This window comes from Tupaia chinensis, unplaced genomic scaffold (genome assembly GCF_000334495.1).
Source record: "Tupaia chinensis unplaced genomic scaffold, TupChi_1.0 Scaffold144262_1, whole genome shotgun sequence".
In the NCBI taxonomy this organism is placed as follows: Eukaryota; Metazoa; Chordata; class Mammalia; order Scandentia; family Tupaiidae; genus Tupaia; species Tupaia belangeri.
Genome location: NW_006204120.1, coordinates 3565503 through 3591549, shown reverse-complemented (window position 1 = coordinate 3591549; position 26047 = coordinate 3565503). Strand labels below are relative to the sequence as shown.

Sequence of the window (26047 nt, the reverse complement as noted above, 5' to 3'; positions counted from 1 at the left end):
ATTTCCTCCCACAGACAAACCCCAAAAAAAAAAAAAACAAAACAAGGGAAAATACAAATGTACTTAACCCCCAACGCAGCAGGCCAACTGCAGGGGTTTCCATTTCCCTGGGCAAATCAGATCAGGTCAGAATAGCAAAACCAACCCTCTCTTTTTTCATTAAGGGGATGATTTTCCCCCATGGTTTACAGAGAACCCCAATAAAATTAGATGAACAGTTTGAATATAAATGCATCAATTGCCACTGAATAATTGACAGTCACATCTCACTGGCCTCCCAGGTAGGTTCTAAATATCAGGTGCAGAACACAGGTATATATGCCATGGGGTCAAGAGTCAGAAGATTCAGCACCTGCTGGGGCTGATGCCCCTGGGCATGTCACTTACTTTCTCTAGGTTTCAGCTTCCCCATGTGGAAAAACACCTTTCTTGCATAATTAAATGAAGTAACATGTCCGAAAATGTTTTAAAGCTCTCCCACTCTATACAACTTTAGGGTGTAGAAATACTATTTGACCTCACTGGAGGAAAGGTGCTTGAAGAAAGAAGTACAACCCACACAGGTCTGCTGCTGTAGAACATGCTAGAATGAAACCACCACATAATGAGGCTCCTTTTGCTCTTTCAGAAGTCAAGACCTTCTTCACAATGAATTCTGCTCTGTAGCAAAAAATGCTATTGAGACCACCAAGATAATGTTTCACAATGGTTTTTGCCTAGTACACATAGTATTTTGATTATGCATTATGCTTTGGATTGAATTTTCTTTACCCTTGCTAGCCCTTCCTTGGCAGCTCCAAATGCTGTTTGGCCCCAATGTTATAATTTGGTTGCTATTTCCAACTGAAGTCAATGTCCTAACTACCATTTTCAACAGGGAACCTATCAATTTAGGGTATTTAAAAAGAAAGATGCATGACATGCTGATAAAGCAAGGATAGGAGAGCCAGCCAATTTTTCATGCAGGAAAGGTGGCCTTGAGTCAGCAACTGGTGGGCAAAGGGGATGCGGAGCCCCAGACCCAGTCGCCTCCAGCCTCAATGGTACTCACTACAAACCGCATCATTTTCTGCACATCTTGTTCTGAAACTTGGAACCACGGTTCAATGGCATTATATTTCATGCACTTTCACCTTTAACTCTCCCAACCTTCATCCCATTCCTCTCATTTCATAAATGAGAAAACAGACGTATGGAAAAGGTATGTGATGTGTCCAAGATCTCAGAAAATTGTTAGAGGAGCAAGAACTGGCTTTCAAGCTTTCTATTCTCTTCTTTTCCTAATTCCTTTCATTTTTCATCCTTTGTTTCTGCTTTTTAATAAGTTATGTGCATATTTTCACATTTTGGGAGTGACATAAAGGAGATAAAACCTATTCTTGTTCATTTTTTAATGGAAAAATTGAAAAGAAAGAGTAGGAAAACATCACTCAACCTACTAACATCCAAATATAAAGCTAATTCACATTTTAGTACATCTTATTTTGTCCTCCTGCCCTTATTGTTTATGTATTTGGTAGTGGTGGTAGTTGTTATGTGCTTCTGTTTTGTTTTATTTTTATTTATTTATTGACATTTTCTCACAAACATGTACTTTACATATCAAAAAATTTTTGCACATATGTCATAATTCTTGACAGTTAAAAAACAACTTCTAAAATTTCAAAAAACTAAATTTTAAATATAACTTTAAAAATATTTGTCATGGGACCAGCAGTTAGCATAATGGCTACGTCACTGGACTCCCATGTAGTCGACCACATTTCGAGTCCCTGGACCCAACTCACGCGGGGTGCGTGGGTGTGCGTGCCCAAGATACCGAGAGGAGAATAGAAGACTTTATGAATGAAATGAAAATCAGCAAGCAACAGAAAAGAAAAAAAAATTGTTATGAGTTTGTTTTTGACTCTATAACAATAGAGACAGTATGGTTTTTAAATGTTTTTGAGAAAATATTTGCATGTCATCTACTCAAGCTGTTGAAAAACAAACACCCAGCATACAATTCTCACATGAACCTTCCCAATTCAGTTCTGCCTACCAAGTACTCTGTGGTTTACCATCTGCTAGCAAAGATCAGTCTCTTTTTCTACTTTCTAAGTCTTCCTCAAGGTAATCCTCTGGTTGTGGCTTCTCTTTTGCAATCTCTACTCATTACAATGCTAGGCTGGAAAAGTTCAGGCTATTTTATGATACAAACTCTTTCATATGACTTCTCTAATCCTCTCTGCCAGGCAAAACTGTTCATGGTGCCAGGCAATCTTTCCAAGACCTTCTGTTGGCTTTCTTGAGATCTACCTTAGTTTCATAGTTTTCTGGTAGTATCTTCAGATATGACATTCTAGTCAAAGCCCTGACAATAACGAGTATTTCCAATTTATGATTCAAGGCAACAGGTAATATTGAACTTATGCAAATAACCCTTCTGCTACTAAATAAGAATACTCACAAACATTTCTCATTTCCAGAGGGGTCAGGAAAGGAGAAAAGTTTTATGTTTCAATTTAAAACAAACAAAAAGCACTTTAACAGCTCAAAAGAATGCAAAATCCTTAAATCTGCAAAACAAAGCATAGCAAAAAAATTAGTAGTGTTTTAGTCAAAAGTCACAAAATTCTATTTCATCAGTTCAGTCTCAAGTAATTAATCTCTCTTCTGTTAAATGTGTAGTGTTACTGTAGTCCAATCTTTCCACTTAAATCCTGGAAGTTAACATTCAACATTATTATTGATATTTCTACATTTGTCCCTACCATTAAATTGGTCATTTTCTTGGTTGCCTTTTGTTCTCTTATTTCTGTCTGTGTGTCTTTAGTTTTCCTGACCAAAGTACTCCCTTCAGAACTTCTTGAAGAGCTGGTCTGGTGTTAGTAAATTCTTTCAGGTTTCATTTATTTGAGAATGTTCCTATTTTTTCTTCCCATATGAAGGATGATCTTACTGGGTATAGTATTCTTGGTTGAAATTATTTTTCATTTAACACTTTGAATATATGTTCCCATTCTTTCCTTGCTCACATTGTTTCCAATGAGAGGTCAGATGTTAACTTGATGGGATAACCTTTGTAAATAACCTTACGATTCTCTCTTACCAATTTTAGTATCTTGTCTTTGTGGATTTGGCCAGTCTGGCTATGAAATGACTTGGAGAAGATCTTTTTGGGTTGATTCTATTAGAGGTCCTTTGTATTTCTTAGGTCTGGATATTTGAATGCCTCCCTAGGTTTCGAAAGTTTTCTTCCAGGATTTCATGGAATAGATTATCAATTGCCCTTATCAGTTTCTTCACCTTCTGGGATACCAATTATCCAAATGTTAGGGTGCTTAATGGTATCTAGTATTTCTAGTATATTATGCTCATTTTTGGAGGTTACTTTTTCAGTCTTTTTGGTGATTTTTTGTAGGTCAAAGGTTTTGTCTTCAACATCTAAGATTCAGTCTTCTGCATGGTCTAATCTGCTTTTATGACTTTCAAGGGAGGTTTTTATTTCTTGTATTACACCTTTCATCTCTAACAGCTCCATTTGATTCTTTTTTATGGTGTATATTTCTTTTTTCTGTTTTTTTGGAGGGGGAGGAGAGGTTTTTGCTATAGGGCACATGAGCTCACCACAAAGACAGAGAGAGACAGCGAGAAATCACCCCCTGGGGTGATGGCCATGCCGCAATCCCTTCTCCTCCATTCTCCTCTCAGGATCTTGGGCACACACACACACACACACACACATACACATGCCCAGCATGAGTTTAAGCCACCGGTTCCGTAACTCAAACCACGGTCGGCTACATGGGAGTTCAGCAACATAGCCATTATGCTAACTGCTGGTCCCTGTATATTTGTTTAAATTGTAGAAGAAATTCCTCACCTTGAGAACTCATTGTTTCTCTTTTCTTGCACCTTCCGGAGTTTGTCGTCTCTCATCTCTCTCATCTTATTAAGTTTTGTCACTATGAGTAGTCAGAATTCATTATTGGACATTTTCACGAGTTTCTTTGTACTGTCTGTACATTATAAAGGGTTGTTCTTTTTTCCCTTGGGGAAGAGATATTTTCTTGGTTTCTCATATTTCTTGTGCCTCTGCAGTGCTTTCTGGTCATCTGATGAATTATACATTTCTTCCTAATTTCTTGGAGTTAAATCTGTGTGTTCAGAGGTGTATGGGAGGAGAGAATCTGCAATTTCTCTGTGATTCTGTTTCCCTGATACTCACCAGGTAACCTGAGCTTCTGACTATGGAACTGGAGGTTACAAAGGCCTCACAGTTTCTAGGGAATAGGTGCACCTGTGCTGAGCTGCAGGATTTCAACTGAGAGTTCAGAGGCATGTGGGAAGAGATGAACCACGCTCTCTATACAGCTCCATAACTTCTCGCTGCTGTTCACTCTGCAGTCTCTCTTCTCTGAATTTTAGTCATTTGGCAGTGTATTCACTTTTGGCTAATTGGTTAGAGAAGGTGTCTGCAACCGTAAGATCATGTGCTTCCCTTTACTATAAGGTACTTCTCAGAAAATTTCTGTACTCTCCTTTGCTTTGCAATGTGGCATCCACAGAAAAAGATTTTAAGTTCAGATTTATGAAGAGGAGTTTCTTCCTTTGGGCAGCAGGTTCAACAAGGGTTGAAGATTTCTATGACCCTAAAAGTATTCAGATGCTTGCCATCTGTTACTGTGCACCTATACCTGTCTAGACACTCAGTGTGTGGAGGCTAAACAGCAGTGAGAAAGTAAGGTTAAAAAAACAAAGAAACAGAAAGGAAAAATAAAACAAAGGGGAAATAAAAATAAGACAAAAACAACCAAAAAGGAAAAAAAAATTTAAAGCAAAAAATGAAAATGGTGTGGCACACTTGTGCACCATATGAACACAGTAGGACACGCCTCAGATTTAAATGGTTTCTGCAATTAGCAAGAGAAAGGAGAGGTAAGAGATGAGAAGTGTTTTTAAAACTTTTTAAAATTTTTAAAGAGATAAAGAGACAGAGACAGAGAGGAAAGAGTTTGCCCTACCTGCCTTAGTTTTGGGGATCTGGAAGATGGGCTTTAGAGCAGAGAGTCAGTCACCTTGGTCACTGAACATGGCAGGACATACCTCAGATTTAAATGGTTTCTATCTGAGTTGTGGGGGTCTGGAAGATGGGGCTTAGAGCAGAGATTCAATCACCTTGGTCCCTCACTTTTGTTTCACTTTTAGTAAGTATGTTGTATATCCATGTTGCATTTTACCGTTGTAACATCCCCACTTGTCCCTGTTGTTTATGTCTTATAGACATTTTAATATCTATATAATATTCTGTTGCATAGGGAAACTGTGGATAAGTGTGCTAAACATTTCTATTTCAAATTTTAGATTTTTTCTTATTGTTTCCACTGTACCATTCTCTATTATCAGAACTTATAGCATATTTTATCCTGACTGTATGTGACACTTTTGATATCATATCATTCAAGGCAAGCAATCTGGTAATCACATGACAGGAACAGATTCATTAAAGTTCTAATAATGTTTAAATATTAGTATCTTCTCATTTTAGTTCATTGTACTGCTGGTAACAAAAATGCCTGAGTCTGGGCAATTATAAAGATGTATTCATCTCACTGTTTTAGAGTCCCAAAGTCAGGCAGCCACATCTGGTGAGGTCTTCTTACTGGAAGGTACCATGGTAGGGGACATCACATGGCCAGACAGAGCAAGCATGGATGTCAGTGTCCATCTCATTCCCTCTCCTGATAAACTAGTAGGAATTTATTATAGGAGTCCCACAATGATGACCCTAATATCCTAAAGACCCCGCTTTATAACACCAGAGTTGGACTAAGTTTTCACTCTCTTAATTCACACTTTAAACACAGAAATTTTGGGGGTATACATTCAAACTATAGCACTTCTACAATTAGTTACTTCTGCATACAGATGTTCTTATCTCACAACAGAGGGAGATCTCTGCGATAACAGAAGAGAGAGCAAAGCAAACTTGAATTTTCAAAATCCATGATTTCCTGAAAATTATCTTCTTGAGTTCTCTCTAATTACATTAAATTTAAACCTCACAAGAAAACCACTAAGAGAGACACTAAAAGTAAAAATAGACAAATTTCTATAATCCCACATCATACACTTAGCAACATATCTTTAAATAAGAAACACCACCATCCCAACATCATGAACTTAACAACATATTTTTAGAGAGAGAGAAAAAGAAGCTTTCATTTTTTCCAATATTGTGTTTCTATTCCTAGTTACTTCTGCATACAGATGTTCTTATCTCACAACAGAGGGAGATCTCTGCGATAACAGAAGAGAGAGCAAAGCAAACTTGAATTTTCAAAATCCATGATTTCCTGAAAATTATCTTCTTGAGTTCTCTCTAATTACATTAAATTTAAACCTCACAAGAAAACCACTAAGAGAGACACTAAAAGTAAAAATAGACAAATTTCTATAATCCCACATCATACACTTAGCAACATATCTTTAAATAAGAAACACCACCATCCCAACATCATGAACTTAACAACATATTTTTAGAGAGAGAGAAAAAGAAGCTTTCATTTTTTCCAATATTGTTTTTCTTTTCCTTTTTTTTTTTTTTTTTTAACAGAACTCAAGGCAATTTATTCACGGAAAACCAGAGCTGATCTTAATAAAAGGTAACAGTTTTATTTTGGGATAAATTGGGTACAAACTCACACTAAGGAATTATATTCCAAGAGCCTCTGGAGACCTAAACAGGGAGTCAGGTAGGATAGACTGTGGAAGGCAGGTCCCCCGAAACAGGTGGGTTTAATTAGGGGGGTTATTTTGAGGGTTTTCTGGAGACCACAACCCTCCATCTCTGCCATTCACTTACTAATAGAGGAAGGAGGGGAACCAAGAGTAGATTCCTAAGTACCAAAACTACCAGAGATGAAAAAGCAAAGGCTATTGGAGCCTGGGGAGGTCTCAACTAGGGAGGATGGCAAAGAACTCATGGACAGTGCTCTTTGTTGAGAAGATGAATGAATTCTAGAAGGAAGTTACAGCGTATTCAAGAAGAGAATAAGCTCTGGCATATTCCCAAGGTCTAAATTATCAATCAGCGACAGTTCATTAAATCTTACCACAAGGCTTGGCACACACTAAACAGTTAATAAAATCTCTATGGGATGAGAATGCATGGAATGCCTTCTACGTGCCCAGCTCTGGAGAAACAGGGTAGAGGTACATAAGACTTCTGATCCCAGACCTTGTCCCTGTGTCTCATGCCTTACAATCCCTCCCCAGAGGCTGATTTCAGGACGTGGGGGACAGGGTCATTCATCTCTTCTGGTGAAGTGGGTTGACAATAGATCAAAAAAAAGCACGAAGCCAATTATGACGAGAATCAGAAAGAAATTGTAGCTCTCCTAAGTAGGGAAAAAAGAGCAGAGGGCTCCATGCAGGGCTGCCCCAACCTGGTGAATGGACCCGCACTCTTGCTCAGCATTGGTACCTTTGCTCCATGCTTTATACAGCAGAGGTTCAGCAAGGCCGGGCTGGCATATGACTCCTGCACTGAAGGTGCTGTATACATAAGAGGGGGCTTCCTGAAGACCCCTTCACCTCAGTTACTGACATCCAAAGCAAGTTGAGCAATGTGGCCTGACACAGTGAAGGTGCCCAACATTGACGTAATCAACTGAAAGGTGACAGAACAGGGCTCTGGTAGCAGACTGCCTGAATTGGCATCTCAGCTCCACTCAGCCAGCTGTGTGCAAAAGGGCAGCCACTTCATCTCCTTGTACCTCAGTTTCTCCAACTGTAAAATGGGGAGAGGAAGAGTTTCAGCCTCATGGGTTTGTGGTAAGAATGAAATGAGTATTAGCACATGGATGCAGTCAGAACAACAGCTGGTACAAGGTGCGCTCACTAAGTGCTAGGGATCCTGGCTGTTTGCCATTCTGTTCTCCAGGAACCACCACATGGAAAACTTAACATGTCTAGAACAAGAATCATGATTCCTGATCAGCTTTATCTCAAATACATGCATCTATCTAACTCCTTATTTATATTTCAGCTAAGAGGGTTTCTTTCCTAGGGCCTTACAGAGAGCCTTGAGGATGAGAGGTCCTGGGGGCCTTATTGGTGTCCATATCCTCTTTAGCTTGAGCCCCAGTGCCCGATTTAGACTTCATAGGGGCCCTGGATTTTCCTCACACAAGAGAGCTGAGAGGTTGAACTCTCCATGGACCCTTCTGGACAAGAAGAATTATGTGTGTGTGTGTGTGTGTGTGTGTGTGTGTGTGTGTGTGCATGTGTGTGTTTGCGTATGTGTGTGAAGACAGGGGAGGAGAAGGGGAGCAGGAATAGGTCAAGCACTTTAGAGTCCCTTAAAATCAGGCAGGTGCTAGTCTTTTTAAGCCTAAAGCAGCTCTTCTCCCACCTCTCCACGTATGTCACAGGTCTTCCAGGTACACAACAGGCCCTGTCCCCACTCTAAAGTGGCTACAGAAGCAGGCCTTCAATATCAACAATCCCCCAGGATCTGAGACCCAACAGCTCCTCCTTGCACCCTCTTTATTATGGACATGGAGTTGGTGCTTGGCCCAGATAAGCCAGAACTCAGATACTGCTTCTTAAAAGCCGAGACCACAGCAGAGCCCTAAATACACCCAAGAAGACTCTATAATGTCCCACCTGGAGCAGGTATGGCAGAAAGGGTGCTGGGGAAATGCACAAGAAGTAGAAATGACTGGAGCAACTAACATTATCTTAAATAAAACCCTCTATGTTTTTTGACAACTTTGACTTTTAAGTCTTTGACGAAAACTTGCATTACCTTTTTGGGTCCAGTGAATACCTGGGACAGGCATTATCTTACTAGAAAAATAAAGAAACTGAGGCCCATGGAAGTCTCCTGAGTGGCCTTGAGGCCTAGTGTGAAGCAAGAGTTGACACTTGCCTAAAGAGCTCGTTTGTGTTTGTTTGTTCTTGATGTCTGCTATCACCTGACCTAAGCCCCAAGCATCTTGCCCCTTGACAAGTGATATATCTTGATAATGCATCTGCTTTACCTCAGCTCACAGGGCCCACACAGACCAGGCCTTCCTTCTGGTCCCTCAGAAGGCACCTGTGAGATCTGCCTGTAACTCCTCCAGACACTGATGAGAGAACAGCTTTCCTGTGGCATCCAGAACAAGCAGCCACCTCCTCTCTCCCTCTGCTTCTTCACCCTAAACTTCAGACCCCTTTCCTCACTCCCTTCCCTGCCCCTACATCAGGACCCCTGACCCAGATAGAAAGCAAGACTGTCTGACTTCTCCTATGAGAACCAGAGCAAACAAGCAATGTACTGGAAGTTACTCTACTATAGTGCAAGAGCCAATATTTATGCTCAGGTCTCTGACACCAAAGTTTATGTGTTTTTCTACCAACCAAAGTCACAGTCCATTTTTTTGGACTCATGATAGAGTGTATGTGCATACATGTGAAAGTGAGAGAGAGAGAGAAAGAGATGAGCTTCTTCCACAAGATCTCGTCAAGCCACAATCCTCTTCCTCCTATCTTCTAGCCCATAAGATTTTGACTATCCATGCACATATACACACACACACACACACACACACACACACACACACACACACACACACACACACACACACACACACACACACACACACACACACACACACACACACACACACACACACAACAGAGCATGTTTCAGAGAGACCAAGCTGGGGATTCAAGCCACAGTCACCACGTGGGATTTTGAGCTACTCTTGAGCCACCTTGTCAATACCCACCTTTATGTTGGGTATTTTTGCTTGTGCTCATCTCTGGGCCAGCTGGGCCAGTTTACATGAAGTGACCTCAGGACCAAAACAACCTTCTATTTCCTTTGAATAATAGTTTCTTAATATTTAAACGCCAGAGATTCCTGAGAAAAGACCCTAAGAGGGCCAGTGTGTTGGGGTCATCTTTCCTTAAGTTGCCAGGTAGCCAGACCTGCACCTCCCAAACAGTGCCCTGACATCAGGCTCTTTGGAAACTTTCATGATGGTGGTGGTGTTTGAGGTGGGCCACCTACAGGTACAGGTCTGTGTTTGATTTTTTTTTTTTTTTGAGAGGTTTTTGCTATAGGGCACGTGCGCTTGCCAGACAGAGACAGAGACAGAAAGCGAGAAATCACCCCCAGGGGGGATGACCATGCTGCAATCCCTTCTCCTCCATTCTCCTCTCGGAATCTTGGACACGGACGCACACACGCTCGGCATGAGTTTTAAGCCACCAGGTCCGGGACGTGAACCGCAGTCGACTACATGGGAGTCCAGCAACATAGCCACTATGCTAACTGCTGGTCCGGGTCTGTGTTTGATTTTAAATTGCTGGGACATCTACTTCTTGGTATTTTTTTCACTTTGCCAGAGGCAACTGTGAGACAAGATGGGCCACTAGAAAGAGCTGACTTGTGAACCAGGAAAGAGAGAGAATGTTCTGGAACATTTGACTGTCAATTATGGCAGTCAAGCCCAGTGGCTTTTGAAGGCACTCACATATCATTTCATCATTTTTTAAAGCAACCATTGGCAACATATGTGTCTCCCTCCCAGGACACGCACGCCTATTTTCCATGACATGCAAGTTGGTCCCTATACCCTTGTGACAGCTACCATGTGTGACCAGCAGAAACCTGAAGATGCTGAACAGCCACCACCACCCCATCCTCCCAGCATGCCACAGAACTGAGTTCTAGCCTGGCATCTGTCTGAAAGTGACTAACCCTTGTGCTCCCCTCTGACAGGAACCAATCTGTTGGCACCTCTCAGGACACTTTTGCTGTCCCATCTACCTTTGCTGACTCATCTACCGTCGCTGACTCATCTACCGTCGCTGACTCATCTACCTTTGTTGCCCCACCTCCTGACTCCGAATCTGTCTTTGAGTATCCTTACACTAGTAAGGAGTTTCCCACAGCCCAGACAAGAGACCAGGCCAATCAGACGGAATGGACCTATGAGAACATCATGGGTAAGGAAAGCTGCACTCTGCTGGCCAACCCGTGGCCAGGCTATCTGGGGCCTGGGGTGGGAGGAGCGGTCTCGTAACAGTTCATTTCTGCAAAATATTGTGGCTCAAGAATTGTCTCTCATGTTCCCCATATTGCGCTCTTTTCTGTGTCATCTCTGGTATATTTTAGGTAAGGAGTTAGCTCCTCTACTAGCCCTGCTATTCCTTTCCTCCCACCTCAAAGCCCCCTCAGAGAAAGAGCATCAGCTGAAAGCTGAAACAAAAACCGATATCCTCTTCAACCTTTCCATGACTCCTCCCTGTTTCCTCATTAGTCTTTCTGTTCTTTTTCTACATGAGCACAAGCACTATTTCCCTCAGGGACACAGGCCATTTCCTTTCCAGATTGCAGACTGGTTCCCTGGGGTGATAGGCCATGCCTAGATAATCATGTGGAGAATGGCAAACGGGACATGGGCCTACATCAGACTCTAGCTATGTATGTGGTCAAAGCTGGCCCTGATTCAGCCAAATCATTGTAGAGGGAACTTTCATGGCCACAACTGAGAGATACACAGGAGAGAGTTTAGCAAGATTGCATGGCGGATCTTAATTCTCTACCCAATTAAGCCCAGAGACCCCTGACTTTAGGGTCCTGGAAAGGGAAGACTGAACAGCATTTCTTGCCATTATTAATCATTTAAATCTAGTCTTAGTGGAATCGATCCATCACTGATTCACAGATTTATTTCACATCCGTAGTCATGGCAGCAGTAAATTAGACTCCCCCGTCAGTTCACCTCCCTGCCCCTATCCATGCCTGCTAAATTCTGTAGCTCAAATGTAGTTAAATCAAATTAAGAGCCAGAAACCCTATAAGAAAGGATGGAGAGGTAGAGGACAAGTCCATGCAAGTCAGTACATGATGAGGAGTGTTTTACAGGCTTCGTTTGGATTTCTTTTAGCATATATGCTCTCATGAAGCCCTGAGAACTGGAACCATTCTGAGTCAGTAAGCATGACAGCTAGGGAAAATCTAAGCATTTCTCTAAATATTCATAAGCAGAATCCTGAAAGCCATTTACTGGGTAATCATCGGTGAAGCACCAATGTTAAGCTTGAAAGGATATGGGAGAGAAGAAGGGGGATACATAGGAAAAGGCTGGGGTGCCAGCGGTATGGAAGAGACTCAACCTATTCATACCAGTATGGACTCACCACTAGAGAGGGGCCCTACTGAAAGTATTATTTCATTTTCTCTGTTCATCCACATCCCTTTGGTCTTTCAGTTCAATTAATAGATTTAGTCCTATCTATTTAATTTAGGTTGTAAGCATCATGCATATTTGATTTGTATGGACATGTTTTGTAGCCATGTGTCCTTACAATGCAGAGTTCCTTCAGGCGAAGCATGTGTTGAGTGTTTAATTAAAGTCTGGCCACCACAGTAAATGTCCACTGATCAATACTGTGATGTTGATGGCCTGAGCCCACGATATGGACTGTGTTGGAGACAAGACAAACCCCAGTTTCTGCAGTTACTTGGGAGAGTGGTTGTTACAGCAGAGATTGGAATACAAAGAAAGCAGCAGTTCCCTAAAATATATGGAGGGAAATTTTTCTTTTCCCTTCTGCCTGGGATTTACAATCTCTCTTTCTTGTGAGCATCGATATATGACTGTGTCTGGCCAACAGAATGGAGTAAGTGTGAGAAAAAGCAAAGAATGAATAGACCTAGCAAGTCTTGGGCCTACATCACCACTAAATGCCAGGAGTATATTTATGGGCCAAATAGCTAAATTCACTACGAAGAAAACCATGGGAAGGGATGTTCCCTCTCCATGATCAGGGAAGCCAAGAGCTTATGATCCAGGCTAAGAGAAGGAGAAAGGAGAAGGCAGCAGGCCAGCCAGTCATGCTTCCTGCCATGTGACAGAATCAGCGTACTGATTCTGCAGTGGTTCTGGTTCTCAGCTCTGTCAATTCCGCACGCAGACAAAAGTCTCAAATGGACCAGGGAGCACTGGGGAAGAACATCTACCTTCCCACTCTCAGTATCACACATAGGCTGGCCACACACTTGAGGAGGTGGCAAAAGAGCAAGTGATTTCTCCAGAAGAGCAAAGTTGTAAGTGAGGAACAGGTACAAGAGGAAACCAGAAAGCATGGAGCTCCAGGAAGGTGGAGGAGCTCAAAAATTAGTTAAGAGGTAGAAAAGAGGGGCCCAGGGAAAACTATCTGTGTAGAAAAGGGAAAGCCTGGGACCAGCAGTTAGTGTAATGGCTATGTCGCTGGACTCCCACGTAGTCAACCACAGTTCGCGTCCCGGACCCAGTGGCTTAAACTCACGCCGGGCGCGTGTGCGTGCGTGCCCAAGATCCCGAGAGGAGAATGGAGGAGAAGGGATTGTGGCGTGACCATCCCCCCTGGGGGGTGATTTCTCGCTTTCTGTCTCTCTGTCTCTCTCTGTCTGTCTGGCGAGCGCACGCACCCTATAGCAAAAACATCTAAAAAAAAAGAAAAGAAAAGGAAAGAAAAGGGAAAGATTGTCCTGTGGAGGATGGATTCCTGAGTGTGGCACATGCAAAAAACAAAAAAAGCTTTCAGCCCAGGACAGAAGTCACCCATGTCACCCATCCACTTTTTGGACAATACTCGTACCCAAGGCAAAATCATCCAAAGAGCTGGTAGTGCAGGGCTGAGGGCCAGCAGGAGCAAGCAGGGGTGAGACCAGGGGTGGGCACTGAAGCCTCAGGAGGCCCTGAACTGTATGTCCTCATCAACAAGCACTTATAAAGATGCAGATTTTCAGCCCTTATCAGAATTGCTGCCCTAGCCCACCAAAATCTGCATTCTTAACAAGATCGCCAGCGTATTCTCAGGGCCAAGAATGATGGAGAACCACAGATCCTCTCACTTAAGATGAATTCCATGGGTGCTGGGCTCCTGTTTTTAAAACACTTTGTTGATGTTATGAGATTATTCAAACCCAGTAGGCCAAAATCCTCATTTTACATGACACGGCCCTTCTCGATAAATAGGACTTTGAACTGAATATGGAGGAAAAACACCCAGATAAATCCTTGAAATCTATTACTACAGAAGGTGACAGGTCTGAAATGGAAAGAATACTAAAGCACGGGAAATACCTCAGGACCCCATAGGAAGAGGCTGTCAGGAGGACGAGAGGGCTATTTATGGCCTCCTGTGTCTATCTATCCAGGCACAGAGCAGGGTTATAAACAAAGTAGACCAGAAATTCTAACACAGAGCGTTATATCCATGCTTGGGGAAGTCTGCAAGACTTAGAGCCTGGCACACAGTAAGCGCCTATAAATATTTGTTAAGTATTTGTGAAAGGGTTGTTGAGCCTTCATCTGACCAAGATCAGATCATGATAAAAGAAAAGCCATGGTAGGAAGGGGCTACAGATTGAAATAAGTACACCTGGAGACAATGTGCGTATAAAATGTGGGTAAGGGCAAACCCAGACGGAGCACACAATACTTCGTGCCACCTGCCAGATAGTCGGTAACCTCCTCAAAGTGCAAACTAGTGATTTGCACACATTTCCTTCCCATGGATTTTGAAAGAGCCCCACCAGAAGTTAAAAAGAGGGTTTTTCCCACAAGGGATGTAGGAAAATGGCGTTGAACTTTAGAAATACTCTCAGGAAAGCTGAATCCCAGGATCAACAATTGAGCAAAAAATAATAATGATAATGATTATAATACAGAGAGCAGTAAAAGACAGGAGCCCTTCTGAAATATGACTGGGGCAAAAAAAGAAGATCAAGATAGGCCACTCTTTTGTGCAGCATTGATGAACAATTCAGAGAACGTCAGATTCTTCGATTGCTGTTTAATTTTGACTTCACTGCGAAGGGAAATGATCTTTAGACTGAAAAGAATGCAACAAAATTAGGTAAGCAATAGCAGAAATCAAAGTTTGATGGAAAAAAATCAGAAGACAATGGCAACTGCTGTCTCTTGACCTAGATAAAATACGCCCTAGGATATATCTCATGTACTGAGAAAGAATAGATTAATTATGTATCTAGTTTTTAAGAAATTGTGGGAAATTGGGAAAATGACTCTGTGACCAATCTAGGGCACATGTGAAAAGCAAACGACTCCAATAAACCAGACTAAAATTAAAAAGAGAAAATAACGTAATAGTTACTTTCGGGTCACTTTTTTAATGAAGTCATTAGATCAGGGGACTGTGGGAATGTCATAGGGCCACATTTCACAAGGCATTTTCCCCCCAAAGGTTTCCTGATGTTCCTGGACAAGATAGAGAGATATTAGGTGGATGTTAGTTAGTATAAGACAATGGGGCAATAAATGATTGAGCACCACCCAAAGATATGTCTAGTGGATGAGAACCAAGCCAGCAGAGAACCACAGGGCTCTGTCCTGTGCAACATATTTATGATAGATTTGGATACAGATATAGAAGGAATCTTTGTATTTGTAGATGACCAGAAGCAGTAGGATGATGGACATAATGCAACCATATTTTAAAAGATGTTGACAGGCAGAAACATTGGACCAGTTAACTAGATTAAATATACTGGTAATTTATATTAGATCCTGCTTCAAGGCCTCCAAAACAATAGGATGGAAACGTGCAAGGTGGTGAAGTCCTGTTCATTGTTAGGTGTTTTACCCAACCACAAGCTTAATAAGTCAATAGTATACCTGATGTGACTACAAGAAAAGTTAACACAAACAAATAAAACTAAAAGATTATATCAAGGGAGATTTAGTCCTGCTCTGCCCTGCATTCCATGGCCAGCCTTGGTGTAGTATGTCTGACTTAGAGGATGCCACACCCTATGTGAACTGGAAAAAAATCGGCTGGGCTCAACTGGAGGAAAGGCCAGTTTGGGGCAGACCTGGAGACTACATCATATGAAAGACAGGTGAAGCAAGAGGGGATGTTAAATCCAGAAGATGTGTCTGAGATATGATAACTGTCTTCAGATGTTTGATGATCTGCCATACAAAACCAAGACCTGCCTCTTATCTGCACTGCAGGGCTAGAATAGGCCTATTAATGGATTCTTGGGGAAACTTTTTTTTTTAACATATTTATTTTATGAGAGAGTAAGAGAGAACACAAGAAAGAGCACATGCCCGTGAGAGATTAAGAGAGACAGAGAATGTAAGAGAGAGAAACAGAGACCAGCACCCTTGACAAGGTCTCATGACATGAGTGCCTTCCCTCAGCCCTGCAGCCGGTCAGGATCTTAGGCATGAGTGCACTGGTTTCAGACCAACTGGAGATTATGACCTGGGGCTAGTCATGTGACTTCCAGCATTGCAGATCAGTAGGCAACCGCCTATATCACCACAACTGGGCCACGAAACTGTTTTAAGAAAAGAATGTTATTCTAACAGAACTGTGCCATGGTGGGATGAGTTCTTTTTTAAACTGGAAAATTCCCTGTCTGTAGAAGTAATAAGAACTCACACTGAAGAACTAATAAGAACTGATATTGAGGTGTTCAGAGGCCTCTCCCCATAACACCACAGCCAGACTCTAGTGTTGGCACCCCCATGAGCAGATGGAGTAAATTGCTTTTTCATCATAGGCCTACTCCTCTCTACTATGAATAATGTAATGTGAGAATGTGTACATGTGTATGCATACATGTGTTAGGAGTTAGAAGAACAAAAGATAGAGGTGGGGAAGGCAAAAAGGAACAGAGATCACAAAATTCAAGATATAAACCAGGGTAACCAAGAATTTATTTATTTATTTATTTTGCAGGGGGAGAGGTTTTTTCACTATAGGTCGCATGCGCTTGCCAGACAGAGAGAGACAGAGAAACAGAAAGCGAGAAATCACCCCCCAGGGGGGATGGTCACGCCACAATCCCTTCTCCTCCATTCTCCTCTCGGGATCTTGGGCACGCACGCACACGTGCCTGGCATTAGTTTTAAGCCACCAGGTCCGGGACGCGAACCGCGGCCGACTACGTGGGAGTTCAGCGACATAGCCATTATGCTAACTGCTGGTTCCCAGGGTAACCAAGAATTTAACAGTGGTTCTTAAAAGAAAGAAAAAAAAAAAGGTGTCTCCCATTAGTAAACCTCAGCAGATCAGTACCAGCAGCCACCACATTTTCCCAGTCAGCTCTCATTACATACCCCTGGGGAATACTACGTTCTTGGGAATAAGGACACCGACTTGCTACACTGATAGGGATACACAATTGTGTGTCTACATGGCCTTGGAGCCACTTGGTGCTATGGTTCCCACAGCAGAAGAAACATCTCTATAGTCTCCCCCACTTCAACCATCCCCTATCTTGAGAACCCAATCTAGCCATAGTGACTGGTCGAGAGGGCCACAGAGGAGCTATGTTTCTTGACCTCCACTTTATTGCAGACCTAGAGTACATTACCAAAGCCAAAAAGGAGAGAGGAGGAGGGACAGAGGCTGTGTTCAATATGAGCCAGCTGTGCCTCCCACCTCAGCTTTTCCCCACTGTTGATCTGACGTGGGTGCCAAGAAAGAACCTTGGACCTCAAATGTCTCTTACAAACCTGCTGGAAAGTATGAACTTAAAACTTTTAATAGCCACCCTCTTCTGTCTCTCTCTTTTTTATTTGTTTATTCTTTATTTGCATTTACCCATTGTACATCTTTACATTGTACATGTTTTTTCTCAGCATGAATACAGTGTATATTAGTCAAGTCAAAGATATTACCATTTACATTATCATCAACAGATCATTTTTAATTTTTGTGTCTATAAAATGTTTTGCTATTTTTCCTGATCCCCTCCCTCCCACCTTGTATTACCCACAACCTCCCATACTATCTCTAGTATCTACAGTTGGCCTCCCTGATATTATACCTCCCTCTTCCGTCTTTCACAGGAGGATCTTTAAAGTCAAGAAAACCAGAGCAAGACACTTACGACATCATAGGAATTGATTCAGAAGGTATTACCTACAATGATTTTAAATGTCCTCCAGAAGTTACTAATCCATTCATGAAAGGGTAAGAAGCACAGAATTAGCTTGCCCCCAGTCAAGAAGAGTCCTCTTCTGGGGGCCGGCAAGTGGTGAGGTGGTTAAGTGCTCTGGACTCCCACATGGTCGGCTGTGGTTCGAGTCCTGGACCTGGCGGCTTGCTTTCTCACCTTCCCTCTCTTGCGCTCGCTCTCACTCTGTCCCTCCTTGGTCAAATAAATAAATAAACTTAAGTAATTCTTAAAAAAATGAAATGGCACTAACAGGTGGTGTGGTGGTTGGGGGTGCTGGACTCCCACATGGCTGACCATGGTTCGAGTCCCAGACCTGGCAGTCTGCCTTCTCACTCTCTCTGTCCCATTCTCGTCAAATTAAAATAAATGGATAAATTTTTTAAAAAAAGAAGAAGAAGAGTCCTCTTCTGACCATTTTTAGACTAGAGCAATCTTAATTAAGGTCAATGACCAAGGCTATATTTGGTACGTAATGCCAAGGCTCAATGCTTAGGTAAAGTGAGCCAATGAATCTAGTGCTTTGGCATTTTTTAAGGAGAGGAAACAATATTCATCACTGGAATTAGGAGGGAAGTTAATGGATTATCCTTATTTGGTTCACCCAGTAGCATTTGCTGTAAACCTACTCTATACTGAGTGGGATATAACGGTGGACTGAACCCATCTCACCTTCTTAAAACTTAAACTCTAATGAGCAAGATGAAATATAAACAAAGGGAAGAGAATCACTATTCATTGAACATATGCTTCAGGCCTCAAATTGTTGATATTCAAGGAAGTCTCTCATCCCTAAACACCTGGCCTCTACCTTGTGGTCCAAGTTTATAAGGACTTTTTTCATTGCCAAGGGGCTCATGCACTTACCAGAGAGGGACAGAATGTGAGAACAAGAGAGAAAAAGCACCCCCAAATGGGGTGCAGTCATACCACAATTCCTTCTACTCCATTTCTCCATTCTGTCAGGATTTCAGACATGCACGCATTTGCACCCAGCATGTTTTTGAAGCCTCCAGAGCCAGGATTTCCATGGTGGCCAGCCACATGTGAGCTGAGTATTTTGGCCACTAGGACACAGAGCCAGCCCAAGAAATGGCTTTTAAGTTAATTCTGTCAGGGAGTAAAAGGTTCTGACTAGTTCACCATACCACATCCTATTAACAATTTTTCCTATTCTTTTTCAGAAGGTGTTGTCACTGAAGCACAGACAGAGGAGAAAAGTGGTGAGAGTCCAGTATAATATATCCAAAGGTCCCTACTTTCTGCATAATGTCCTGGGCTAGGGAAAGTAGCCTAGGTAGGTGCGTCCCTTGGTCCAACTTGCACCAAGTCCTAGAGGGAACCTACAAACACACTTGACACATAGCCCCAGAACTTCCTGAAGAAGGAGTATAAAACAAAAAAGAGAGACAGGAGCTTTAAAGGGATAGGACCAGAAGTCCTTCTCTCCACTAAGAGCTCTCATATGGGAACTCTCACATTTAAAGAGTGCCCAATCTGTCGTTGGGTTCCCTGAGGACTGGGAAACAGGGCTTGAATGGGAAGCATAGGCCCCCTCATTCACTGGCACCTTAGTAGCAAATAAATTAGAAGCCCTACAAATGAAGTCCTTAAAAATTAATTAAATACTTATTAAGGGTGGGTTAAAACCTACAATTAAAACAAGAAAAGAATCATGATGGCAACAGAATCTCGACTTGCATGTACCTCTCCAAAGCAAAAGTCTTGCGATCAACTAGACAAACCCTCATTAGAAAACTAGGAAGTCGAGTCTGTTGTACTTGAGCATGAAGGATGAAGGGGTAGGGTGCAGGGATGAGGGATGAAGTCTTACATGTGCATATACCTATATTCCACCTCTATCCTCCACCTTATGACTTACAAAAAAAAAAAAAAAAGAAAAACTCTAGACTATGGAAATCACCACCCCACTGCACCCCAGGAGAGTACTGGCAAATAGAATTTTCTTCACCTTACTCCATTTCCATGGGCATTTTAGAGCAGAGCTGTTCAGTGTTTAATGTGTAGCATAATCACCCAGGGATCTTGTTTAAATACAGATTTTGATTCAGTAGCTCTGTAATTCTACATTTCCAATAAGCTCCCAGCATTCCTACTGCTGCTGTTGCTGCTGCTGCTGCTACTGCTGTTTCTGATCCATGGACCACACTTTGAGTAGCAAAGTTTTACGACAGTTTATATGTAGAGGGTCTTCAAAAAGTTAATGGAAAATGTGTACTATGAAAACCTCATGCCTTGGGACCAGCAGTTAGTGTAATGGCTATGTCGCAGGACTCCCACGTTGTCGACCGAGGTTCGCGTCCTGGACCCGGTGGCTTAAATCTCACCCCGAGCGCGTGTGCGTGCGTGTGTGCCCAAGATCCTGAGAGGAAAATGGAGGAGAAGGGATTGCGGCGTGACCATACCCCCTGGGGGGTGATTTGTCGCTTTCTGTCTCTCTGTCTCTCTCTGTCTGTCTGGCGAGCGCACACACCCTATAGCAAAAACCTCTAAAAAAAAAAAAAATAGAAAACCTCATGCCTTAATTCCATTTTTTTTCCATGAACTTTTTGAAGTCTGCTCATAGATTTGTGCCCATAGCAACTGCCAGCCCAGCCCTTGACACACCTGCCAACAATGATAAGAAATTCACTGCATGAAGGGTGGAGAAGGTGGAAAGAGGACTGAGTTTCATGTGTATGCTCATTAATCAGTGGAGCAGGGTTGTTCATTTCTCAGAAATGGCTCTTGGGATGGTCACTTACCGCATCTCCATCTTCTCATCTATTGTCAAAGAAAAAAACATTTTAAAAAATTAATTTAACAAGTGACACTTGTTAAAGCACAGTAAGGCAAACTCGTTCAGGACTACCAAGAGGGGCTGAGAGACCACTGTAGTGGAATGCCACAGTCAGGGAGAGAGATTGGGCTTACCTCCAAATACAGTGTGGGAAAGTGGGAATGATAGCCAAGGAGCAGGGTCGGGGGTCGGCACATGGAAAATTCCTGAAAGGAAGCATCAGGGATAAGGAGGATTCTGGCCGAGCTGATTTAACAGAAATCTTACTGAAGACAGGCCAAGGTGATTAGACAACATGTAGGGGATGGTGGAGTGTGGGGACCCCAGTTAGAAACTGAGAGTGGTCAGATATTGAGAGCAGGCGGTTCTTGCTAAAATTACTTAGTAGGGTTTTGCTAAAACTGGATTTCACAAAGAAGTGCACAGCTGAGGACAAAGTTCAGGAGCTTGCCCTAAGTTTGGTCAAGCAAAAAAAGAAAAAAAAAAAAAGTATCACTATGAAGTAGGGATTATCATATCTACTCCACAGGGCCAATGTACATGGTTCAAGCATCTACCCTAAATTTGGACACTCATATTCTATAAGAATAAATTAATTAATTAATTTAATTTAATTTAATTAAACTAAAGGAGAGGCACTTGGATGGAAAAGAATTAAGGTTAGTTCTTAATGAGACCAGAAGACATGCTCCACTTAGGAAACAGTGAGGACAGGCATTGACCTACATTAGCACAGGCCCTGTGAGCCACTCTTAAGTGGAGTCTTATTGTCCCCGTGCACAGATGAGAGGACCAGGGCACAAGAGGGCTGAGTGGCATGCCTGAAGCAGCCCAGGCCCCACATGGCTGGGTTCCCACTCAGACCTGGGCTGACACTCCCACCCCATTTCCCTCACCCTCCCATGAGGTGACTTGCAAGGAGATAATGATCTCACTAGAGCAGAGGCAGAGGTTGACAGAAATCCCCAAAGGGAAAGTTAATTAGGAATAAAGCTTTCCCTTCCCATTCAAGCCCAGTGATAGCTATGTTACTGCTTATTTACTGTGCTCCACTTGACACATAGACAGGGCCCATTGATGTTGATAAGCTTAATTATTATGTTGAATCGAATGCTTCTGAGCTTGCTGTTCAGTATTCAGGGCTGCCAAGTCCATCCTTTTCCCTACTTTTCCCCCCTCAAATCACCTATGTGTTATTCCATACATCCTACTAAAATACTGCAACTGTATGGGGCCAGCAGGTGGTATGGTGGTGAGGACACTGGACTCCCACATGATTGACTGTAGTTCAAGTCCCAGACCTGGTGGCTTTCTCTCTCTCTCTCTCTCTCTCTCTCTCTCTCTCTCTCACTCTGGTGAGCACACATGCCTTATAACAAATTTTTAAAACAACAACAATAATAATAAGTAAAATTAAATAAGTAATTCTTTAAAAATAAAATACTGTGACTGCAAATGATGGAGATTTGCTGAGCTATCAGGGCCAGAGCAAGACTCACTTCACCCAGGGCAGGCATACAATAAGTATCCAGCCTCTCTGCTCAGAGCAGAGTGACCTGTCTCTCAGTTCCTTAAACCTTTTGCTTCCAATTTATTCATTTCTCCTCTCTAGGGCCAGCACAAGGACCATCCTGAGGGTTTGCTTGAATCCCCATAGATTTTGTTGTTTTTTTCCTCAATGGCTTTTCAAAACTTCTCTTGGTCTTAGATTAATGTCTTTGTACTGACTGACATGCATGGCATTCCCTTTTGAAAAAGCAATGTAATACACTGTAAAGTTATATGTAATCCAATGTAATATAAAGAAGATTATGATGATAATAAAAAATTAAAAAAAAAAAAACAAAAAACTTCTCTTGGTCTTCTCCATGACAGACAGCTTGGGAACACATGTATGTTTAGAATAAGCTGAAAGCGCCCCTGCTCTTTGCCATGTTGTGGGGTAGCATGTGTGCACCTGTGGGAAGTGCTAGGGAATTCTCTGGCATGGGGTTCATCTTAGACCAGACAGAACCAACCAGGGCTGCAGAAGAAAGTCTGCAGGCCAAAAGAAAGCTGGGAAAGGATGCTTGGATTCCAGCCCTGTGTTCTCTATCCCATCAGGAGCCCAATAGGGTCAGAGTTTTTAATGCCAAACCAGAATTGACAGAGCAAAATTAAAGGTGTATGGAGATCACAGCCTATCCCCTTTCCACCTTCAGAGGCATAATGAAGACACAAAATCAAAGCCAGTCAGCCCCAGACAGCCTGATGGATTTTCAAGGCTTTCTGGATGGCCCAGCTTGAAGTGGCTGGTGTCATCCTAAGACAACAGGCCACTATCATTCCCCTGGGGGACCAATTACCTTCTGAGAGCCACTTTCTCCAAGCACTGGCCTCAGGATCTACACCTTTCCAGGAGCAGGGAAGAGAGGCTCCAGTTGTAATTATCAATTCCACAATTCAATTCACACTCTGTCACATTGGAAGCTTTAAGCCTATCTGGGAACCTGAGAGTCAGGCAGGTGGGGCCAACCTTGAGGAGCGAAAGCATTCACTGTCTCTGGTTATTTACTATGTCTTCAGCTTACTGGCTTGGGAAATTCATCTCTTAGCCTTTGATTAGCAATTATGAATCATATGCCCTTCTAGAAATTGGTGACTTTTGACAAAGCTGGTGAGAGATAGATATGCTTCTTGGGACTTTCAGCAGAAAAAAAGTACTCAAAATGATTTCCCTGAGAATAAAATCTGAAATCCTTTGTATGGCTTACAAAGTCCTCCAAGAGCTGGCTCCTGCCACTTGGTCTCCTCTCTGATCTCCCATCCTGCCATTTTTCTTGCTTCTTGCATCCTGAGTCCCTTGTGGTTTATCAAATATGCCAGAATGTCCCACCCACTCTCACCGCAGGAACTTTACATCTCCTAGTCCCTTGCCAGGAACCTCCTCCCGAACTATCTACTGGTCAACATGACCCTTACTTCATTCAGGACTCACTCAAATATCACTTCTTCAGACAGACCTTCCAGCCCCCAAAAATACATTCTCGCTATCTTAGGTCAGCCACCAAAACTGACCCCTTTATTCCTATTTTATTAGTAGTACCTCTAAGTCGAATTTTATGTAATTCAATTAATTTATTTAAAGTCTCACTAATGACATATGTATTTTTAAAAGGGCAAAGGTAAATGTCATAAATATCTATTTTTCTTTCTTTTTCCTTTGTCCCCTTTCCCAATGGCTTCCAAAATGGAAAGTCATGAAATCTGTTTCTCAAGCAAGCTTTTGGGATGACATAATAGATGATGAGCCCCTCGACAAACTGGATACTGAGGAATTTGATGAAAATGTAAGTTGAATAAAAACTTGAGATTGCATTGCTCCAAACACCGAAACAGAATGGCTCGAGGTCAACCAGGAGCTGCCTCTTAAGCCCTAAGGTTCATAGCTTCACTTTTTTGTTCCTGCAGCCCCAGTGAGCTTCTCATTAAAACAGACATAATTTTAAGGGGTACACATTAAATCAAAAAGCATCAAAAGAAAGCCAGTTGTGGCATCCCAACTTTCAGTGCCTTGTTTGTAATATGAACTAATATCCCAAGATTGCTTCCAAAGGCAGTATAGCAAGAAATAAAGCACATAAAATTATCTAGATGTCAAAGAAATCATTCTTTGCAGAAATCCTATGTAAAAATAAGCTTGAATTTTGGAAAGCTGGAGTAGTTGTACTTCTTGGATCCTTCCCACTAAGTACAGCTTAAAACTCTGGACATTATAAGAGTAACAATTATAACATGGAGAGAAGACTGCAGGTCATCTGGGACTTCGGGATCCAAGAAATAACATGGCGGTGAGTTCCCTGGGCTTCATTCATGCCTCATGTATCACAGACTGCGTGTTATGGAAGATAGCAACTCAGACCTTCCACAAGCACAGATGGAACAAAAAAAAACACCCCGAGACAAGCCCATCCTCTCTGCATGGGGCAATCTGTCAAGACAGAAAACTTTAGGAACCAGCAGTTGGCATAATGGCTATGTCACTGGACTCCCATGTAGCTGACCACAGTTTGAGTCCCGGACTTGGTGGCTTAAACTCAAGCCGGGCACTGTGCATGCATGCCCAAGATCGCCAGAGGAGAATGGAGGAGAACGGATTGTGGTATGGCCATCCCCCCTGGGGTGTGATTTCTTACTTTCTATCTCTCTGTCTTTCTCTGTCTTTCTGGTGAGAGCATGTTCCCTACAGCAAAAACCTCTCCAAAAAAAAAGACAGAAAACTTTAGACAATAACCTGTCTAATCTGGGCAAACACCTTGATAAACAGCAGCACGGAATCTCCCCCAACTTTGTACTCCTGTGATTACCACCCTTCAGAGGGACACAGAACCAGCCCTGGAGATTCAAAATGTGTCCTCTCCCACGTGTTGCCAATAACCAGAAATGGGAAGGAAAAGTCACAATAGTTTAAATAATCTTTACATATATATTATATTGTCTTTAAAGTATACATTTTTATATAGTTTTATAAATATGCAACATGAATATTCTGTCTCCTGGGACAGGCTTAATCCCTAAACTGACTTATTTCTGAGACATAGAACGCATGTTGATCTAGGTGGCTGGATTCCACATAGTTGACCTCATGGTTTGAGTCTCAGACATGTTGGCATGAAATTTATGCCAGGTGCATGTGTATGCATGCCCAAAATCCTGACAGAAAGTGGAAGAGAAGAGAGTAAGTCATGGCCATCCTCCCTAAGGGATAATTTCTTATTTTTGCTGTCTCTGTCTCTGGCAAGTGCACATACCCTATAGCAAAAACTAAAAAAAGAAAAGGGGGGGAAAGCTATAAAATAAATGTTTCAAGTCTCCACCTCTTTATCTCCCAGAAATAACTAATGTATACTATCTTATATGTATCCTGGAAATGTTCATGCATATATATACATACATATCTTTTAAAACACAAGCATATCCATACATGGGATTATAATATGCATTCTATTCTACAGCTTACTTTTCCCTTGGTAATACATATTGGAAATCTTTGGTATCCTATCATGTCCTATACCCTATCAAAGGATGTTTAAATAATTTTTAGTACTTTTAAAATATCTGTGTGTGTATATTTTACACATAATATATATTGCAGTGTATAGTCCACGCATTATTACACATGAAATGCAAATGCATCTAAAGAATAAATCCTTAGCAGTTAAATGCTAGATCCAAAGGTATCTGCATCTTTAACTCAAAAGATATTGGGAACCAGCAGTTAGTGTAATGGCTATGTCATTGCA

The 26047-nt window shown here is 42.1% G+C and overlaps 1 protein-coding gene across 3 annotated transcripts in view; it reads left to right on the top strand.

Annotated features, from left to right (window-relative positions):
* The window catches only part of ERICH6B (glutamate rich 6B), a 61285-nt gene that overhangs the window by 3845 nt on the left and 31393 nt on the right, over nt 1-26047 (top strand). For 2 of the 3 annotated variants that reach the window (XM_027767435.1, XM_006166525.2), the window contains exons 2-6: nt 6599-6647; nt 10760-10986; nt 17859-17924; nt 19150-19188; nt 24003-24094. In XM_027767435.1, coding sequence (XP_027623236.1) covers nt 6599-6647; nt 10760-10986; nt 17859-17924; nt 19150-19188; nt 24003-24094 — 473 coding nt within the window. The remainder of the gene's footprint in view (nt 1-6598; nt 6648-10759; nt 10987-17858; nt 17925-19149; nt 19189-24002; nt 24095-26047) is intronic. The other variant, XM_006166526.2, reaches the window with a different exon arrangement.